The sequence below is a fragment of the Balearica regulorum genome, chromosome 1, assembly GCF_011004875.1.
Source record: "Balearica regulorum gibbericeps isolate bBalReg1 chromosome 1, bBalReg1.pri, whole genome shotgun sequence".
In the NCBI taxonomy this organism is placed as follows: domain Eukaryota; kingdom Metazoa; phylum Chordata; class Aves; order Gruiformes; family Gruidae; genus Balearica; species Balearica regulorum.
Window position 1 is genome coordinate 17,233,410 of NC_046184.1, and position 16,954 is coordinate 17,250,363.

Here is a 16,954-nt window from a genome sequence, read left to right on the forward strand (position 1 = left end):
TTTTATATCTCCCACTTCTACATATAGATATTAGCAAACATCAGTCTGTCTCTAAGTAGGTCTCCTTTTCTTGTAAATAATCTGGGTCTGATGAGTTCTAGTTACCAACTTATTCCCCCTGGTCTTTTTAGTTGCTGCTACCTAGTCCCCTCACTCTGCAGCAGGCTGATGTGGTTTGGAGCTTGGCTCTTCTGCTCCTCCCTTGGCTGCAGGATACTGAAGGCGTCACACATTTCTGTGATGCTCTGACGTTCTTCAGCAACAACGTCAAAGGTGCACAGAGCAACTTTACTACCTATGATAGCCTTTTTCACCCATCTTCTGCCTTATTATACGAACGCATTGTCTCCAGTTGCAAGGACTTTCATTCACATGGATATTTATATAATACATTTTATATTTTACTTCATTGCAGTGTTAATAAGAATTTTCATTGCCCAATTTTGCCATCATTTCAACAAGTCCAAATCCAAGCCTTGAAGATGCTGTTCTCTTAGCAATGTTCATTAGGCATTTTAACATTTTTTTAACCTTTTTTATAGTTGTTCTTCTAACAAGCCTGAATAGCCTGGCCATTCACTCGTTACTTTAACTTCTAACAGTCAAATCATGATTTACTCTCTACCATCACTACAATGGGTGTGCCATGCTAGTAAATACAGATTTCATTCTTGAAATTGCTTGTTTACTAGAGTACTTTCTAGCAGTGTTATGTCTGAAAAGTAGGAATAACAATTGAGAATAACTGTATTTTTCTGTTAAAAAAAATCCATGACAGCTTTGTTTCTGATAAATCTGGAATTCCCAACAGAAGCTGTTGCTTTTCAGGAGCTTCATTCACCTATAAATGTGACCGAATGCTTGCCTGAACCTTTCCAATGGTTTCCTGCACTCCTCACCTTCCTCAGCTGCAGTAGAGCCCTGATATGTATGAGACCCCACCACCATCACCAGGTGACTTGTTTCCAGGTGCTGGTTTTGCCCCAGTTCCACTAGCAGATTGTGTTCTGGACCGCTGCTCAGCTACAATGGTGCAGTATGCCAGATCAGATCAGAAGCTACTATAAAAAAGCCAAAGGGGTAATTTCCCCAAATCAGGGTGAGGGGGGAGCAAATTGGGCCTATGTCCAGAAAAGCCAAAGTCTGGGCTCAGCTGATGGGAGCTCAGCTCTTCACGACATACACAAAGTATTGCAATGGATGCCTTGACTTCTTGAGCACTATCACGGCACCACCACTCACTCCTCTGAAGGACCTCTTCAGAGAGGAGGAAGCAACCATCTTACTAAAAATTTGGAAACTTAAAAGATTGCTGTTGATAAATATTTAGTACTCTGGCTTCTCCTCTTTGCTTACCCACTTTGGGTTTTTCATTGTCTAGAAAAGTTATTTATGTCTTATTTGCAAATTATTTATTTAAATTGAACAAAATAAAGGAGCTGCAGGAATTAGAGGATGTTGACTCTTGCTGTCCAAGAGGGGAATAATACCAATCTGTGCTTTGTGAGTGGAGCCAAAATGTAAAGGTTAATTTTTACAACTCTATTTTAAAGCAAAGTCTCTTTTATCATTAATGATAAAAGATTCATCTCCAGTTTAATGGTTTTTTTTTCTGTGTGGACCTGTATTTTTTAAAAACCTACAAAGAAAGGAGACTATCCAACACAGTTCCTTCAAAAAACACTGGTTATAATTCCTTGTTGGGTTACGTGTATTGGAAATATATTTATTCAAAGCAATTTTTAAGTATTGAAAATTAAATAAAATATAGAAAGAGAGGACAAGGCTGGTTCTATGTAATTAACTCTTATCTTCTCTTTATTAAAAAAAAAGCGCTTTTTTGCCATAAGATGCAGGGAAAAAAATAAAGGCAACACACACAAAAATGGAAAAGTACCCTTATCCAATAAGAGGAAAAACAATGAGATGATTTTGCCAGATGAAATACAAAAAGAAGAAAGCAATTGGAAATGAAAGAAAAAAGTCATTCACAAGTGGCACTTGACCACTAACGCCAGCTGCACTCCTGCATTTTGAAGGACATCAAGCTATAACGGACCACTAGAAAACCTGTCTCACCAGCAGAAACCAGTGCAAGGTCTTTTAATGTTTTACGGGATCACATGTACATGAAAAGGAGTGAAGAGTGAATTTTATTCTGTAGCCACATGTCTAGTAAAGAATATCCTTCTGTGCGTTCTCCCCACTACCTCCAATGGGAAGCTACACGACAAAAAGAACAGAACAGAGCAAAAATGTTACAAGTTCAACTGGGATACTTCAGTTTTCCATATCCATTTCACTTCTAACAAAACTACATTTAGTGTACCTCTGAGTATGAGAAATTAAGAAAGCATGACAGAAATTGTCCTTTCATTTAACTTTAAATCTCAGGACTTCTGGAGCCTGAATCATAATACTTAAGTGCTAGTGATGGGCAGGTCTGCATTTGTGCCTATGAAAACATCTTCCACAGACGATTTAGCGACATAATTCATATTAGCTCAAATAAGGATCAAATAGTTTGTAAGTTCAGAAAACATCAAAAAACAGCCTTTGGCTCTTGGGTTGCTAAAGAACCACGCATTTCCAGGTTGAGCAGATGCTTATACTGCTACCTCAGGCGAGGAAGCCAGGCTGGGCTAACAACTGACGGGTAATTTTAGGGACATCTCTAACGCTTCTTGAGGGTGCAGCAATAGAGTCTGCTGAGCTCGGTCGCTTTGTAACCGTTATCTCAGGACGAGGCAAAAGGGTTGTTAACTCATCCTAGCTAAAAAGGATCAATCATCTGGAGAGGGCCTACCACAGCTATGAAAATCAAGACAAGCGAAACTCCCCCTCTGCAAATTTTGCTTCTGAGAGCCCGGGTAGGATTATCACACAGTCTTTTCCCAGGCAAGTCTGTCGGGCGCCATCCCACCAAGCTGATGACAACTACAGTTTACATTTCGATTTCTGGAAATCCTGGCCTGAATGAGTGCTGAGTTTTGTTTCTCAGCAGCAGGAACGAGGCAAAGGAACAGTCTCAGCTTGCCGGGGTGGCCAGGACAAAGGCAGTTACAACTGCAGATAGCCTGTGGCACATACTTACATGAAGAAGAGAGGGTGGCACCAAAGGAAGAACATTCAAGCAAGAAGAGGAACAGCCTATGGTGGGAGAGATGGGTTCATCCACCCTAAAGAGGGATGAAACTGGAGTCTGAGGGGCCAGGGTAAATTAGGGTTGCCATTACCATGGAATTTATTCCTGGCCCAAGCTCCCTGCAAATGCGTACAGCATTACTTTTATCTTCCTTCTCCTTCATACGACCCACCAGGCACACCCCTCACTTTGTTCTCTTATTTGTTATCAAAATAGAGAAGTCCTAACAAAGCTTCAAAGAAAAAGATCCGATTTATACAGGTATTTAGGACCATAAAAATGCAGATGAGCACCTGCACAACTAGATCCTACCTTTTCAGATTTGGTACACAGCTGCTTTGTACCTTATACAAGCTGGCAACAGAAAATAGTTTAAAAAATTAATCTTTTCAGCTTTGTATTTCCCTGTATTGTTTCATTGTTGTAAATATCAAATGGTAGCTTTGCAAAAAGGTAGCCACTGATGTAAGTTCTATCATTATGCCTTCTACTGACCATACCAAATCTAAAAATCTTTAAGGTCTTTATGCCTGTTCTTTCAGGTTGGAAGTTTGAGAGCATGCAGCTGAAGTGTTGCAAGAGGGCATGATTATTTTAGTGTGTAGTTCCTGTTGATTTAGATCCTCTAGATAGTGTCCTTGGAGAATGCAGTATTGAAATGAAATAGATCCATCTCATGAAGTTGTACTTACTTACTACAATTTCAATTAACTTGGTGTGCAGGTAATGGAAAAGAGAGTTAGATTGTAATTACCTTTTTCAACTCTGCCTTGGAAGTATATGTTCAAATTACCAAAGAAATTGTCAATATCTATACACTTGCAAAGTAACATGAAAGGTTAAATCTGATACCAAATTATCCTGCTTACCTTATGCTAGATTTAATGAAAAAATAAAGTATTGAATGTATTCTGTCAACACGTACCGTTGTCTGCATTTTGACTGCAGAGACTTGGTCCAAGTACTACTCACTACTCATATAAACGTGTACACTTCTTTAACTTAATAAAAAAGACCCCCAAATCAATTTTTCATCTAAGAACCAATAAAGCCAAGTCCAGGAAAGAGGATCTTGCATTGTGAAAGAAAACACAAAAAGGGATGAAGAACATTTATCACACGATCCATCACAGCAAAAATTACCAGCAATCTTTTAAAGCTCTTTAGTAAACTAAAAGTGTTGACTCCAAGCTGATTTTGACATGCTGGTTTTTGCCAAGTAACTGCAGACTATCAAGACATTATAACTGACTTTAAAGGCTTTTCGTGTTTGTTTGCTTATTCTCTGACAAAATGATGGGCAAGAAAATTTAAGAGCATCATGTACTCTATTATGTGTGACTGAAATAGCAAGGTAGAATCTTTGCAGGTGTTTAACATCTTTGACTCAGATTCAGTCACAAACAACTTATATTAACTGATCTTTGCCATAATTGTATGCTAAAGTTTATAGAAGCCTTAATTGCTACTAGGATTGACATTTATTTTCCAGAAAGGCTCTTTATTCACAAAGAAGTTTTAATTATAAAGCTAGGATTTGAAAGTGCAAGAGGAATGCACCCACCAATTTTGGTGGTGGTGGTGGTGTTCATTTGATTTAGAAATCAAAGGCTTCCTGCAAAGTTACCTGATCTGACAGCTTATTAAAACAAAGCCTAAAGTCCTCTAGCCCTCAAGCAGACTCATTCCATGGGCCAGAATACTTGGAGCCTCATCAGGGCAACTTCAGTTTGGTTTATTCAACCTGAGGAAAAGGAAAGACGGCCTCCTTCCAGAGCCACTCCATTCTCATAGTCTGAATACCTCTATTTCAAACTGAACAGAAAAGGAAAATTCTTGTGCTCAAACTCCACAAAGAAATTGTGTCTCAAGGCAAACACAGCCAACCTTTCAATACAACAGCAAGGTATCCAAGTTAGCCCTGGCTTTACAGACCAAGACAGTAGTCAATCAACTAAATCTACCTCCATAAGCATTTAACTTCAAGGAGCTCTGCAGGAAACAGGCAAATCATAAACTGCTTGGCCAAACTAAAACTTCACATGCCCTAACACAGCTTGCTTCTCTCTGGTTATTCCTAGAAACCAATGCATGTATCTCTAGCCACTTCACAGACAAAGATGAAAGCAGTTGTTATGGGAATTGTTAATATATTTGTTTTGGACTGATTTTTCCATTAGCGTGACTTTAGAAGTCAAACAGTGATGCGTCACCTACAAGGTAGCCAGCATGTTCTTCAAACTAATGGTATCCATACAAGGTGCCACAGAGCTTGTTTTGGCTAAACAGAGCAAGGTACACTGGTGTAGATAGATAATACCTCTTCCCTATAAAAAGAAGAGTTGAAAGTGCTGTGAAGTCTTCAATTCTGGTGATCATACTTCTTTACATGCTGAAAAAAAAGCCAGAGAAAAACAGTCTGGAGTGCAAGAGTCCTCATGTCTCTGGAGGTCAGTAGGTTAAGAGGCTGTTGGGTTGTGATCTGCACATACCAGTATAAATGGTGCATATCCACACACATAGAAGAGGAAAATGGGGAGAATTGTCTTTGCACAGATGTAGCATAAAGCTCATAACTAGAGAAAAAAAGTTTTGTAAAAGTAATTAATCTCTGAAAAAGCTTGCCAAATGATATGGCAAATTCATCACTACTTGATGGCTTTAAATAGACTGTATTTCCAGAAGATGTGCTCCATTTCAATTACAAAATATTAAACTCTACAGGATTCACTTACATAATGTGGAAACTAATTCCCTCCTCGGTGGAAGTTCCCAGATAAAGTTCTGTGGCCTCCTGTCAGGCAAACAGCCAGATCAGGCCATTGTAATACTACCTCCTCCTCCACCCCCTCCAAAATTTAAACAGTGTGTATTTTATAAGCAATAAAGGAGGGTGGAGGGAAACTGCTAGTATTTATATCAAAGGCAAACTTAAAGCTCCTCTCAGACAACAGATGGCTCCAAAATCCCAAATATATTTTCTTAAGAAAGGTGCAAACACTTAATTTGTTTTTGGTTTTAAACAAACTATCATTCTTCCTTGTTTCAGAAAAGAATGCAGAAAATTCCATCTTAATAATAATTAATTGAACAAAACTCACTGTTATTGAAGCAAATGTGCACCGGTATATTTTAGCAAGGATACATACAACTGTCTACTATAGCCAGCAAATAAATTCCTTTTCCTCTGACATGTTCCTGGTTCTTTCCCTGGGGAACTGGACCTGGACATGGAGGGTAACTAACTCCACAAGGCTTCTTGAAACTGTAAAGCAAGTTAACATGTTGTATTGGGCTGAAACTTTTCAAATTTAGCTAGGAGAATGGCTGCCAGGAAAACCAGCTCAAACATGGGTCATTCTGACCTAAATCTCGGATGTGAGGCTTCCCCGGCTCTCGTGAGCGCCCTGCCCAGACAGGCTGTGCTCTACAAAGCAGATCGCACTAGAAGGTAGTTTTGACAGGATGTCTGGCAGATGAATTCCAACTTTTACAACTATCTCAATGGACTACTAACATAAAATAATCCTCTCGATACTGAAAAGTATATAGTGCTACAGCAGCACAGGAGTGCACAGAGCAGCAAGTAAGGAATCCTATATGCAACAAAGAAAACATTGGGTATAAAACACCCACGCTGCTCTTCGCCAGCACTATAGTTATGATGTGCTTACTCCCACCCACTAACAATGTTGTGGCATTTGCTCAGCGCTGACCCAGAGGGTGAAGCGCGATCTCTGAAATCGGTGATATTCCTGACTGCGTCTCCTTTGTTCTTTTGAAGCTTGTCATTTAAATTTCAATTCAGCCAGGCAATGCTTTGTTTGACATTTGATGGGAGCACAGGAAAATGCAGCACGATTTATGTGTATTAAACTTGCAGGTCTGAAGTGGTGCCCTAAAATTAGAGACTTTTGTCAGCGATACTCACCATAGCCATTCCTTTTGCATTGTATATTCACAAGATTATTTCTATGACAATACTTTTTGGAGGGTTGACATGTAAACGTGGAAATCAAATCTCATTAGAGAAGATCTGAAGGTAGCTAAAGGACACGAACTTTTGCAATTACGCCTTTGAAAAGGCGTACATTGCTATTAATATACGTTCATACCCATTTGAATTGAATGCATGGGATATTTAATTTGCATCTACTTAAATCCAGGATATAAAGCACATGGGACAATACTATTTTAAAAGTGTTTATTTTTTAAAATACGACAAATTTTGCTTTGTAAAAACACTAGAGTATCAGGGCAACTAACAATGTGAAAATGGAAGCAACTCCTTCCCTATTGCTGACACACAGCTGCAATACAAGTAAGCTCACAACATTTCTTGAACATAGTAAGAACGGTTTTTATTTACAGATCCACAGCTAAGTACCAAAACATCTTTCAATAAATCAGTTCACTCCCAAATTTCAGCCAGATCATTCCCACAGTGATCAGGCCAGCTGCAGCAACAAGCAGCTTGTCCTTCCAGCCAGAGAAGACACTTTCATTCCTACATGGCAAACATCTCTCCCGTATCGCCACATACTTTAGCAAGCCGTGGTGCGCTGCTAAATACAGCGGTGCCCCAAAATCCCCAAAAGCACCCCACTCATTGCTGCTGCTGGTAGCATTGCACACACCTAGCTATGGCAGCACTGCAATGGCAATTATATTACCTGTACAAATCCTTTCCCTCTTGCTTCCTGCTCCTCATATCCCAACCATCCCTGAAGCTGAAGGAACAGCATGAGGTCCTGAGCAAATTCTGAGATTAAGCACAAAAACTCACAAATTAAAGGCATTTTAGCTACACATTGCTAGCTAGGTTAGCATTTCTGTCTCATGGAGAGATTCTTTTTGTTTGCAAAATGATGTTTATTAGTAAAGCCAATTATGTGCATCCATCTAAAGCATACTTTTAAGAAGGATCTTTTTCTAGAAAAGATGCCTCAGCTGACATACAAATGTCACTGAATCAAAAATAAAAAGCATATCCTATCTAACAAGAGATAAGCAAAGAAAGCAAAGCTTTTCAGGGAAAAAAAATAGGATGATGAATATAGACAAAGAATTTGAGATAATTGGAAGCAATTGTTTTCACGGACTCTTGGCTTTACACTTTTTCATTACACAAAACCTAGATGACGCATTTAAAATGCAGTACGTCACCTACTATAGGGCTAAGAGCCATTTGAGCATCTATATTTCGTATGTGCATCATCTAACTAAAGAGTGAATATTTCAGAAAATCACCATGTGTCAGTCTCAAAAGTAGAATTACTTTGCTTTCCTCCATTTGTCCTCCTTTTTTTTTTCTTTTTAGACAGCAATGAATAGAATGAATATATGAAGAAAATAAGAAATTTAATAATAAAACAGTGGAAGGAAATCTGCTAACTTTCTAAGCAACTACACTGGTTTAAAACAATGACATCATTTCAACAGTAAGCTTTCCAGTTTCATTTTGTTCTCGGACCAGACACGAAAATTCCACAAATACTAAAAATGTCAAAATAAGACACTTTAAAGATGAGCAAAACTTGCTCTTTTTCTAAAACTTAACATATTATATATATTTAAAATTACATACAAAGATATTTAGTTAAACCAGTAACTGAAACAAGCTATCAGCCATGACAGAACTTGAAGTTTTCTAATTCTCGGGAAATAGTCTTGCTAAACCCCCTGACGTTATGACTTCAAGTAGCATCGCACTAAGCAGCTGGTCACCTCAACAAGATGGCACAAGCCTGCCACCTTGTGAAAAAAAAAACCAAAACCAAACAGATCTGCATTAACAGGACAAAAATCAACTGTCTGCACCCAGAGACTATAGAATACTTTCTCCTATGATATTTTTAATAGAAGTAATCCATCTGATTTATCTACTCCCAAGAAAAGTAACAGATAAAGAAATATTTCAGCATGCACATATTGCTTATGGTGTAAAATTCATGCTAATTTTGTACACGAACATGTGTTGTCAAAGAACTTAAAAGGAATGAAATACGTAATGCTCACAAATAACAGAAAATACAGTTCACAGCATATAAGATTATCAAACAAACTTCCTATCTTCCCAAATAACAATCTAGTTTTAACTAAAAGGCCCAATGTGTTCAATTATTTGTCTTTTTTTTTTTTTTTTCCCTACCTCAAAACAATTCAGCCATGCTGTGGCTGTTCAGGTCTCTATTTTTATTATTCTGACAGTTACTGAACAACTATCATCATCTTTCTCTCTGAGAAAACTGAACATGAGCCTTTATTTTTAAACAGCGATTATAAAAAAGTTACCTACACTATTTTTGTGTTCATCTTGGACATTTCAACAAATTAGTTTGATTTTTTTCTAAATGGTAGCTGATTAATAACATTTACAATAAATTATCGGTTTAATGCTGTTGTAAGTAATTTCATTGCCAACTGACACCTGCTGAGGAATTAACCTAAAGTAAGCAAGTATGGTTCTACTGAAACTAGAAGACCTTGGCAACATAAACCAGGCTAAACACAGTCCTTTCTGCATGTCTTTTAAGGCTAACAGCTAATAAACTATGAAGAACTACAACAGAAGTATTTCAGGAGCAAAATGCTAAAATAAATTTTCCAAAAGACACTTGCTCCAAGATTATAAAGTATGTTTAACTAATTCTTATATCTAGATTTAAACAATGCCACTGCTACTGATATTTGTCAAATTTCTAAGAGATGTTGATGGAATTTGGAGACTTTTATGACTAATTAGGACATAAATACCACCATCTTGATTTCTGAGACTGAATCAGACTAACATTGAATATTACCTGCAAACTCCCTGTGGTTCATCAGCAAAAGTGAAAACATAGCTTTACTCTAAAAATAAATTATCCTTTCATGTTTTAGTAATTCATGGACATTCCTCTTTAATTTAAACTTATATTAACTCAGCCTGCTTTTAAATTACCAAACTACATTGACAATAATTCTACTCTTAAAGAAAATAGAAGTATACTGATAAATCCTGTGATAAAAATATTACGCCACCTTATAATATTGGTTGAAAAAAGCCCAACAGTTCACAGACATCACTCTACATGTAATTTTTCTAGTGTCCTGTGATGTGGAGCTCATTAGAAGGTATTGTGCTCTAAATTTTGGGGGAATTTTTGTATTCGCTTTTCTTTACAAACGAAATGCATTAAAATTGTATGTATTTAAACTCAGTTCTTTTCACCTGAAACATGGCTGCTATCTCTGTTAAGAGGAAGTAGGAAGCATGAACACTGTTTTCTAACAGTGTTGACAGTTGAAGGCAGATACCAGTATCATAGACACAGTGGACAAAACAAAATGCCTGTGGACTTTGTAAGCCCAGGAATTTTTGCATCTTGCCAAGCAAATGAATACCTGCTCCTCTACTGAAAGCCAGGAAAAAAACCCCAGATCTGGAAGACAATTCAGCATTCTAGCCAGAGCCCCTCCCCCTTCCCATGTTACCATTTTCAACTCACTCAGTACTAAAATTTGAGGACATGAATGAAGTTGTACTAAACTAGACATACGCTCTTTACCTTGTTTACATTTTTACTGGCATGGTATACAAAAACAAAATTGGAAGCAGAAGGCATGCAAGATGTCGTGTCGTCCCCCCCTCCCCCCCCCCCAATTTGTCATCCTGGCCACGTTGGATTCTTGAAAAGCAACCCATTTGGGTTTTTCTTGCCCCTTCAACTTATGTATAAGTAAACGGAGTGATTGAAAACAGTTTTCCATATCATACACACATTATCAACGAATTACCATACTGGCAACAAGCCAAGAAGCAAACAGTGACCTGTAAAATGTCTTAAATTCAATACAAATAAGCCTACTCATTGAAGAGTGGCTTTAAGGTTTCCTTAGAAGAAATAGGGTAGCAAAAACATTGATCAGGTGAATCTGAGTTAACCACACTCTTCATAGTGTTAGTACAGGGAAGGGATCAGAGCCAGGACATTGATCTGCATACTGTAAAAGGAAAAAAAATAACAGTACCAATGTGAGTAATAACTCCACAGTACTGACCTTTTGAGAAACAATTCCATTTCAGAAGGACTGGAGTGGCAATAATATGGTATGTTTGCACAGATTTGGCTGCAGTATTTTCATTACAGCATAAGAATGAACTTAAAGATGCTGCACAGTATGTAAAGCTTTGGATCCCCACCACCACATAATTTAGTTATATTTATAAAACTGCTTAATAGTTAACCTTCAGTGATCAAATATTTTTGAGTCTAATTAGTCATTTACTGACAGGAACCATTACAGCCTTCTTTTATTCTGATGATAATGCACTAGATCCTTTTTTAAAAAATACATATATATACACACATTGTATTTTACCTTTGTAAAACAAAATACATACTCCCTAGTTCCATTAGATTTGTATATATATGAAAAACATTTAAAAGAACAATTCAGTAATGCCATTAGTATTTCTTTAAGATTACACATCAAAGATCTTAGAAACACTCAGTTCAACCTTGGAGTGCACTCACATTCTACCTCAATACAAACCTGTGAACACAGAACCTCAGGACATAAAAGCCTGATTATTTCAAAGGGCACTCATTAGACTGCATTCCACTGTGTAACGACACATTTCAGTCTGACATACATAAATTACTCCCTCTCTAATAGGTCACATTATCAACTGCAATTTATCTTTTGTTGTACAATAACATTTATTCCCCCAAAGAAGGTACATGCACATAGCATTCACTGTATTTTCTAAGTATCAGTTTGAAATAAAATTTTCAAAATGCTCTAATGATTTAAGAACCTACATTCTGTTTGCAAAACTAATGTAAGCATTTATTGACAAAAAAATCATGAAAATTCACTGGGATGTAGGAGGTTTTGAAAACATTATACTTCAGCAGTGGTTCATAGGTTGACCACTAGCAAACCTAGATGGAAGTGGCCTGATCCAAGGAGTAAATATGCACCCAGAGGTAACAAAAAGGTTAAACACTTAAATACTTTGTTTTAAAGAGAAACCTCTGGAACATAAGCTGTCACACCTTCAAGGGCATATTATGTAATATTTTATTATAATGAAAAATGACTGTAAACATCTCCCTTATTTCACATTAATTACAGAAAGGTGTAGTCAAATTTCCCCTCATATTGAATTTCTTAATTTCAGGAACTCATAAATTCAATATATGGAATATCTTCACATTACAACAAATCAGATCTTGCATTCAGTTCCAAGAAATAAGCAAGCAGCGTACTTCCCCCATTCCAACTGGGGAAAAAAGTCCTTACATAATGCAAACCATATTGCTTCATTCCAGAGTCCACAGTCCTGAAACAGAACTGGGTTTTCCTAAGTATATGAAAGTATCAAAAAAAAAAAAAAAAAAAAAAAAAGTTACCACATAAACCTCTGGATTTCCTCACTATTTGGCCATTGGAATGTTCTGTTTAGAAACAGATAAAAAGTTACTACATTCACAAAAATATAAAAAGCCAGCTCCAGAAGTTGTCTATATAGAGATGGAAATGGAATATTGAGCCTATATATTAAGAATGGCAAAATAAAGTAACGAAATTCTAGCAATTTTTGAGGAACTGTGACTGCTAATAAACATACAAAATACATTAAGATCCAGAATATCGACTTTGATTTTAGTGTATCAGCAAAACTCCAGCCAGCAAATATATAGACTGGGACTAATACATATTTTACAAGCTCGTGTCTTTGGAAGACTTTTCTCCACACATAGAACGTATAATGTCTGTTATCTGCTAGTAAATACTTATGAACATATGTAAATTTCCAGATCAGGAATAAAGAGATGACAGCGATTAAGCTGTACTGCACAGGGTGCTTTCGTAATGAAAGAAGGAATTTCCTGATTTTAGTAGGTGTCAGTAAATGAGGGAATGAAAAAAATACAGTAAAGGACAGAAAATAGAAAAGCTGAGGAAAGTGCAAACAGGCTTCGTGGCTACTTCTGTCACCAACAACTATTCCACCATTGATGAAGACAAAAGCAAAGAACACAGTTACTAATACGATGTACGGCCAAGTTAAAGCAGTAAGCATAACTAAGTTTTTAGGTGATATGAGATATTTAATAAGAAACTTCAATATTCTGATCAAATCTGAAAATGATCCTTTCCTGGAAGAAATCTTTTCATCTTTCTTTTTCTGTAACTCTGTCTTCCAGGCTTCATTTAACTTCTCTGCAACAATATTTCCAGCACAAAAAACTGTCCACACAATATTTGTTTGACGAAACATGAAGCCACAAAATCCAAGGAGAGCTGAAGTTTTATGGTTACCATAAAGGCACATTAAATAGGCAAAGAGAGTAAAAAATACTGATCCTGGGTCCGTATAATAAAGGAATGTAAAAAAATAAAGGGTGGGAAACATTGCAAGAGTTAATGTAGACAAGATTCTCTGGAAACCAGACACAGCCTAGAGAAGAAGCAGAAAAATGTGGTTAGCAATGATGTCCAATAAAAATAAAATAAAATTAAAAAACCAACAAACCAACAAATAAAGAGTATAATTCTTGAGAATTCCATTAACACAATGTAACATCTCTTATGCTCTTTGGTTCCATTACTGCATAAGCACGCATGCTATATTTTTGTTAACCTCCTGCTATGTTAATACAGAGTGTCGGACTATACAATGTTAAAAGACAAATGAAAGTATGGAACATTATCGCAGGTGATTTAAAAATATGGCAACAAAAATACACCAACTTCTTTCATACATCATGTATTCACATATTTGTGACATTAAAATTACGGTGGGAGTATAACTGCTCCCACACCTAGGATAAAAGAGCTGCACTAACGGGCAAAAGAAAAGAAAAAAAAAACCTAAATGTTTTATGCCCCTGCAATCTCACCATCACATTCTGTTTATTTCTAAGACAGCAGAACACATCATTCTATGCTTATACTACTACCTCTTTTGAAGCCAGTCCATAGGGCAGCCAGTTCCAAGTTTCTAATCTTTGGTGTAGCTTTTATTGTTTATCTTCATTTTAATTCATGAGGTAGAAAAGAAACTTTAAAGAAGGTAGGAGACCATGCAGTTAACTCCTCCCCATTATCCCACTCACTACATGATGCAACGCAATTCACAACATTAAAAAATGTTTCTGAACAGTGTAGCATGGGGTGAAACAGCCAGTCACCACCTTACAGAAATGAGGAACAGAGAAAATGCTGAGTTCAAAGAAGTGCAAACAATACAACTACATTTTCTAATGCTTAGACTACTGTGATGAAACATTTATATTTCCACCTCCAAGCATAACATTAAAAATGTTCTGGAAGTAGCAACAATGTATTGAATTTGACCCAATTCTGTATATTCTTATGATGTGCTTAAACAGGAAGAATATCCTGTAAGAAAATACATCAGAAGAAATTTTCTTTATAGTAAAGGAATCCTTCAGTTATCAGCAAAGAGGAAAAAATGTTCTTATGGTTAAAAAGCGAAACTAAAGAACCTCATTAAGGTGAAATATTTTTAATAGGCCATTAGCCACTGGAACAATTTACCTACTGCAGCAATGGATGCTCCACCACTTTAAACATACAATATTCTTGTACAGAAGTTGAACTGTTATGGTCTGGATGGGTGGACAGCTAGACAGGTAAAAACCAGCTGGATGGTTTACTGGTCACACTCCATCCAAAGGTGAGTGTAACAATCAAGAGTATCGCAGGGATCTACACTGGGACCTGTCCTGTTTGACATCTTTATCGATGACCTGAAGGCAGCGAGAATACACCCTCATCAAGTCTGCAGATGAGACGGGGGGGACCAGGCAATATACTGAAGAGCAGAGTTGCCATTCAGAGTGACCTAGACAGGCTGGAGGAACAGGGCAAAAGAAATATTATGGAATTCAACAGGGACAAATGCAAATGGCTGCACATGGAAATGACGAAATCCCCACTACGATACAGGCTGGGCACTCAGCTACAGGAGAAGCTGAGGAGCTGCTGCTCTGTGGAAGGGACCTGGGGGTCCTGGCACATAGCGAAGCGAACATGACCCAGCAGCATGCCCTGGCACTAAGGAACAGCAGCAGCTTCCAGGGCTGCGCTAACAAGAGCGTAGCAGCAGACCAAGGGACATTACTATCTTCTTCTCTCTATTGGTTAGGCTGCACCTAGAATACCACATCCAGTTTTGTGCGCTGCGATACAAAAAAGGCACCAGTAAACTGGAGCAATGGCAGAGGGCCACCAAGACAGATGAGGGCTGAAGCACCTGCCCTGAGAGTAAAGGCTGAGGGAGCTGGTCTTCTTCAGCCTGGAAAATAGATGGCTTGGGGGGACTGAACAGCAGCCTACCAATACCTGAGGATGTCAACAGGTAAAGGGAGCCAGGCTCCTCAAAGTAGTACACAGTGGGAGGACAAGAGACAAGTCATAAACTGAAATAAGAGGGTCAGACTGGATGTAATAAAAGCCTTCTTCACTGTAACGCCAGCCAGGCATGGAGCAGGTTGCCCTGAGAGGTTGTGCAGTCTCTCTCCATCCTTGCAGAGTTTTCCAGGCCCCAACCCTGAACAATGTGGTCAGATCTCAGAGCTGGCCTGGTCTGAGCTGGAGGTGGACCTCCTAAGGTCCCTTCCAATCTGAATCATTCTCCAGTTCTTTCCAACTAGAATTATTCTCTGGTTCTAAATATTGACATCAAACCTGGTATCTTTCTAAAGAACACAGTTTAAATACAGCTCACAGGGCTTCACTCAGGATTCACTGGTTTGTGGAAAGTCTTAAGCAATTCCAACTAGATGAGCATTTAGACCTTTGGATTGTAAGTCTATATGCGTACTAACTTTAACTTTTATTTCAATGAGACTACTTCTAGTTATGCATAAATTTTTAGAGAGGATTGCACCCTGAGAGAGAAAAAAAGATATTAAAAGAAATTAAAGGAACGTGTCTCCTTGGCCAAACTGGTAGCAATACTTGCAGTTATATAAAACTGAGGACAGCTCACATGTAGTGAAGCGAACATATGCAGAGCCATCAAAGTAACTTGTATGAGCACACAAAATTATTCTTTGACCATACCTTATTCTTCTGATGGATCTTGGACAGAAGTAAATACAGTAAATAGAAATTCCCAGCACTGAAAAGCAGGTTAATAAACCTGAGCATTCCCGCAGAGCACACCACGCTGCCCGTCCACCCGAAGAGCCACGCCGCGGGCTTCACTACTCCCACTGACACCAGGTACAAGCCCGGCAGCGTGGTGATCATGGGGTCCCACTGGAAAGCAGAGAGAAATGGGGTTACGGAGCTGCTACCACACAAAAGGGACGAGAAATACAATATACTATCCCCACCCACGTCCCATTTTGTTAGCTTGGATGTTTAGCGAATTTCTGGCATTATTAGGCAGAAATTTTTTGAACTGACTCCTGCCTGGCACGCCACTGCACCACCAAGTAACAGAAAGCAGAAACCAGCGTTCTGGGCAACAATGACCACCAATGATTCCCTTTTCCAAGCGCCCACGGCATGTTTATAGAAATCATCGATCCTGACTGGAAAACCCGAGCCGGGACGGCTGCCGCGCAGCACCTGGACGAAGCGGCCATGGCAGTAAGCCTGCGCCTGGGGGACGTGGAAGACCTCGTCCATATAGGGCCCGCGCTGGCGGCGGTTGATCGCCGCGAAGAGCAGGCACGACAGCAGGAAGGCGCCGCTCATAGCGGCGGAGAAGCCGTAGGCCTCGGACCGCTCCATGCCGCCGCCGCCGCGCTGGCCGGGAAGGGGCCGCCCTTCCGGGGA

General features: G+C 38.5%; 1 protein-coding gene across 1 annotated transcript; it reads right to left on the reverse strand.

Annotated features, from left to right (window-relative positions):
* Positions 1-9,218: 9,218 nt before the first annotated feature.
* Positions 9,219-16,949, reverse strand: ALG10 (ALG10 alpha-1,2-glucosyltransferase). The gene is made up of 3 exons (XM_010312892.2): positions 16,745-16,949; positions 16,232-16,429; positions 9,219-13,598 (listed from the first exon to the last, which is right to left on the reverse strand). Exons 1-3 carry the CDS (start codon positions 16,907-16,909, stop codon positions 12,543-12,545), a joined length of 1,419 nt encoding a protein of 472 aa, XP_010311194.2. The 5' UTR covers positions 16,910-16,949; the 3' UTR covers positions 9,219-12,542.
* Positions 16,950-16,954: the final 5 nt, after the last annotated feature.

Excerpts from the sequence above, each read along its gene's own strand:
- ALG10 (XM_010312892.2), bottom strand. The coding sequence starts at position 16,909 with ATGGAGCGGTCCGAGGCCTACGGCTTCTCCGCCGCTATGAGCGGCGCC. Across the intron at positions 16,430-16,744 it reads GCCATGGCCGCTTCGTCCAG|TGGGACCCCATGATCACCAC; the intron begins GTGCTGCGCGGC and ends TCTGCTTTCCAG. Across the intron at positions 13,599-16,231 it reads AGATCCATCAGAAGAATAAG|GCTGTGTCTGGTTTCCAGAG; the intron begins GTATGGTCAAAG and ends CTTCTTCTCTAG.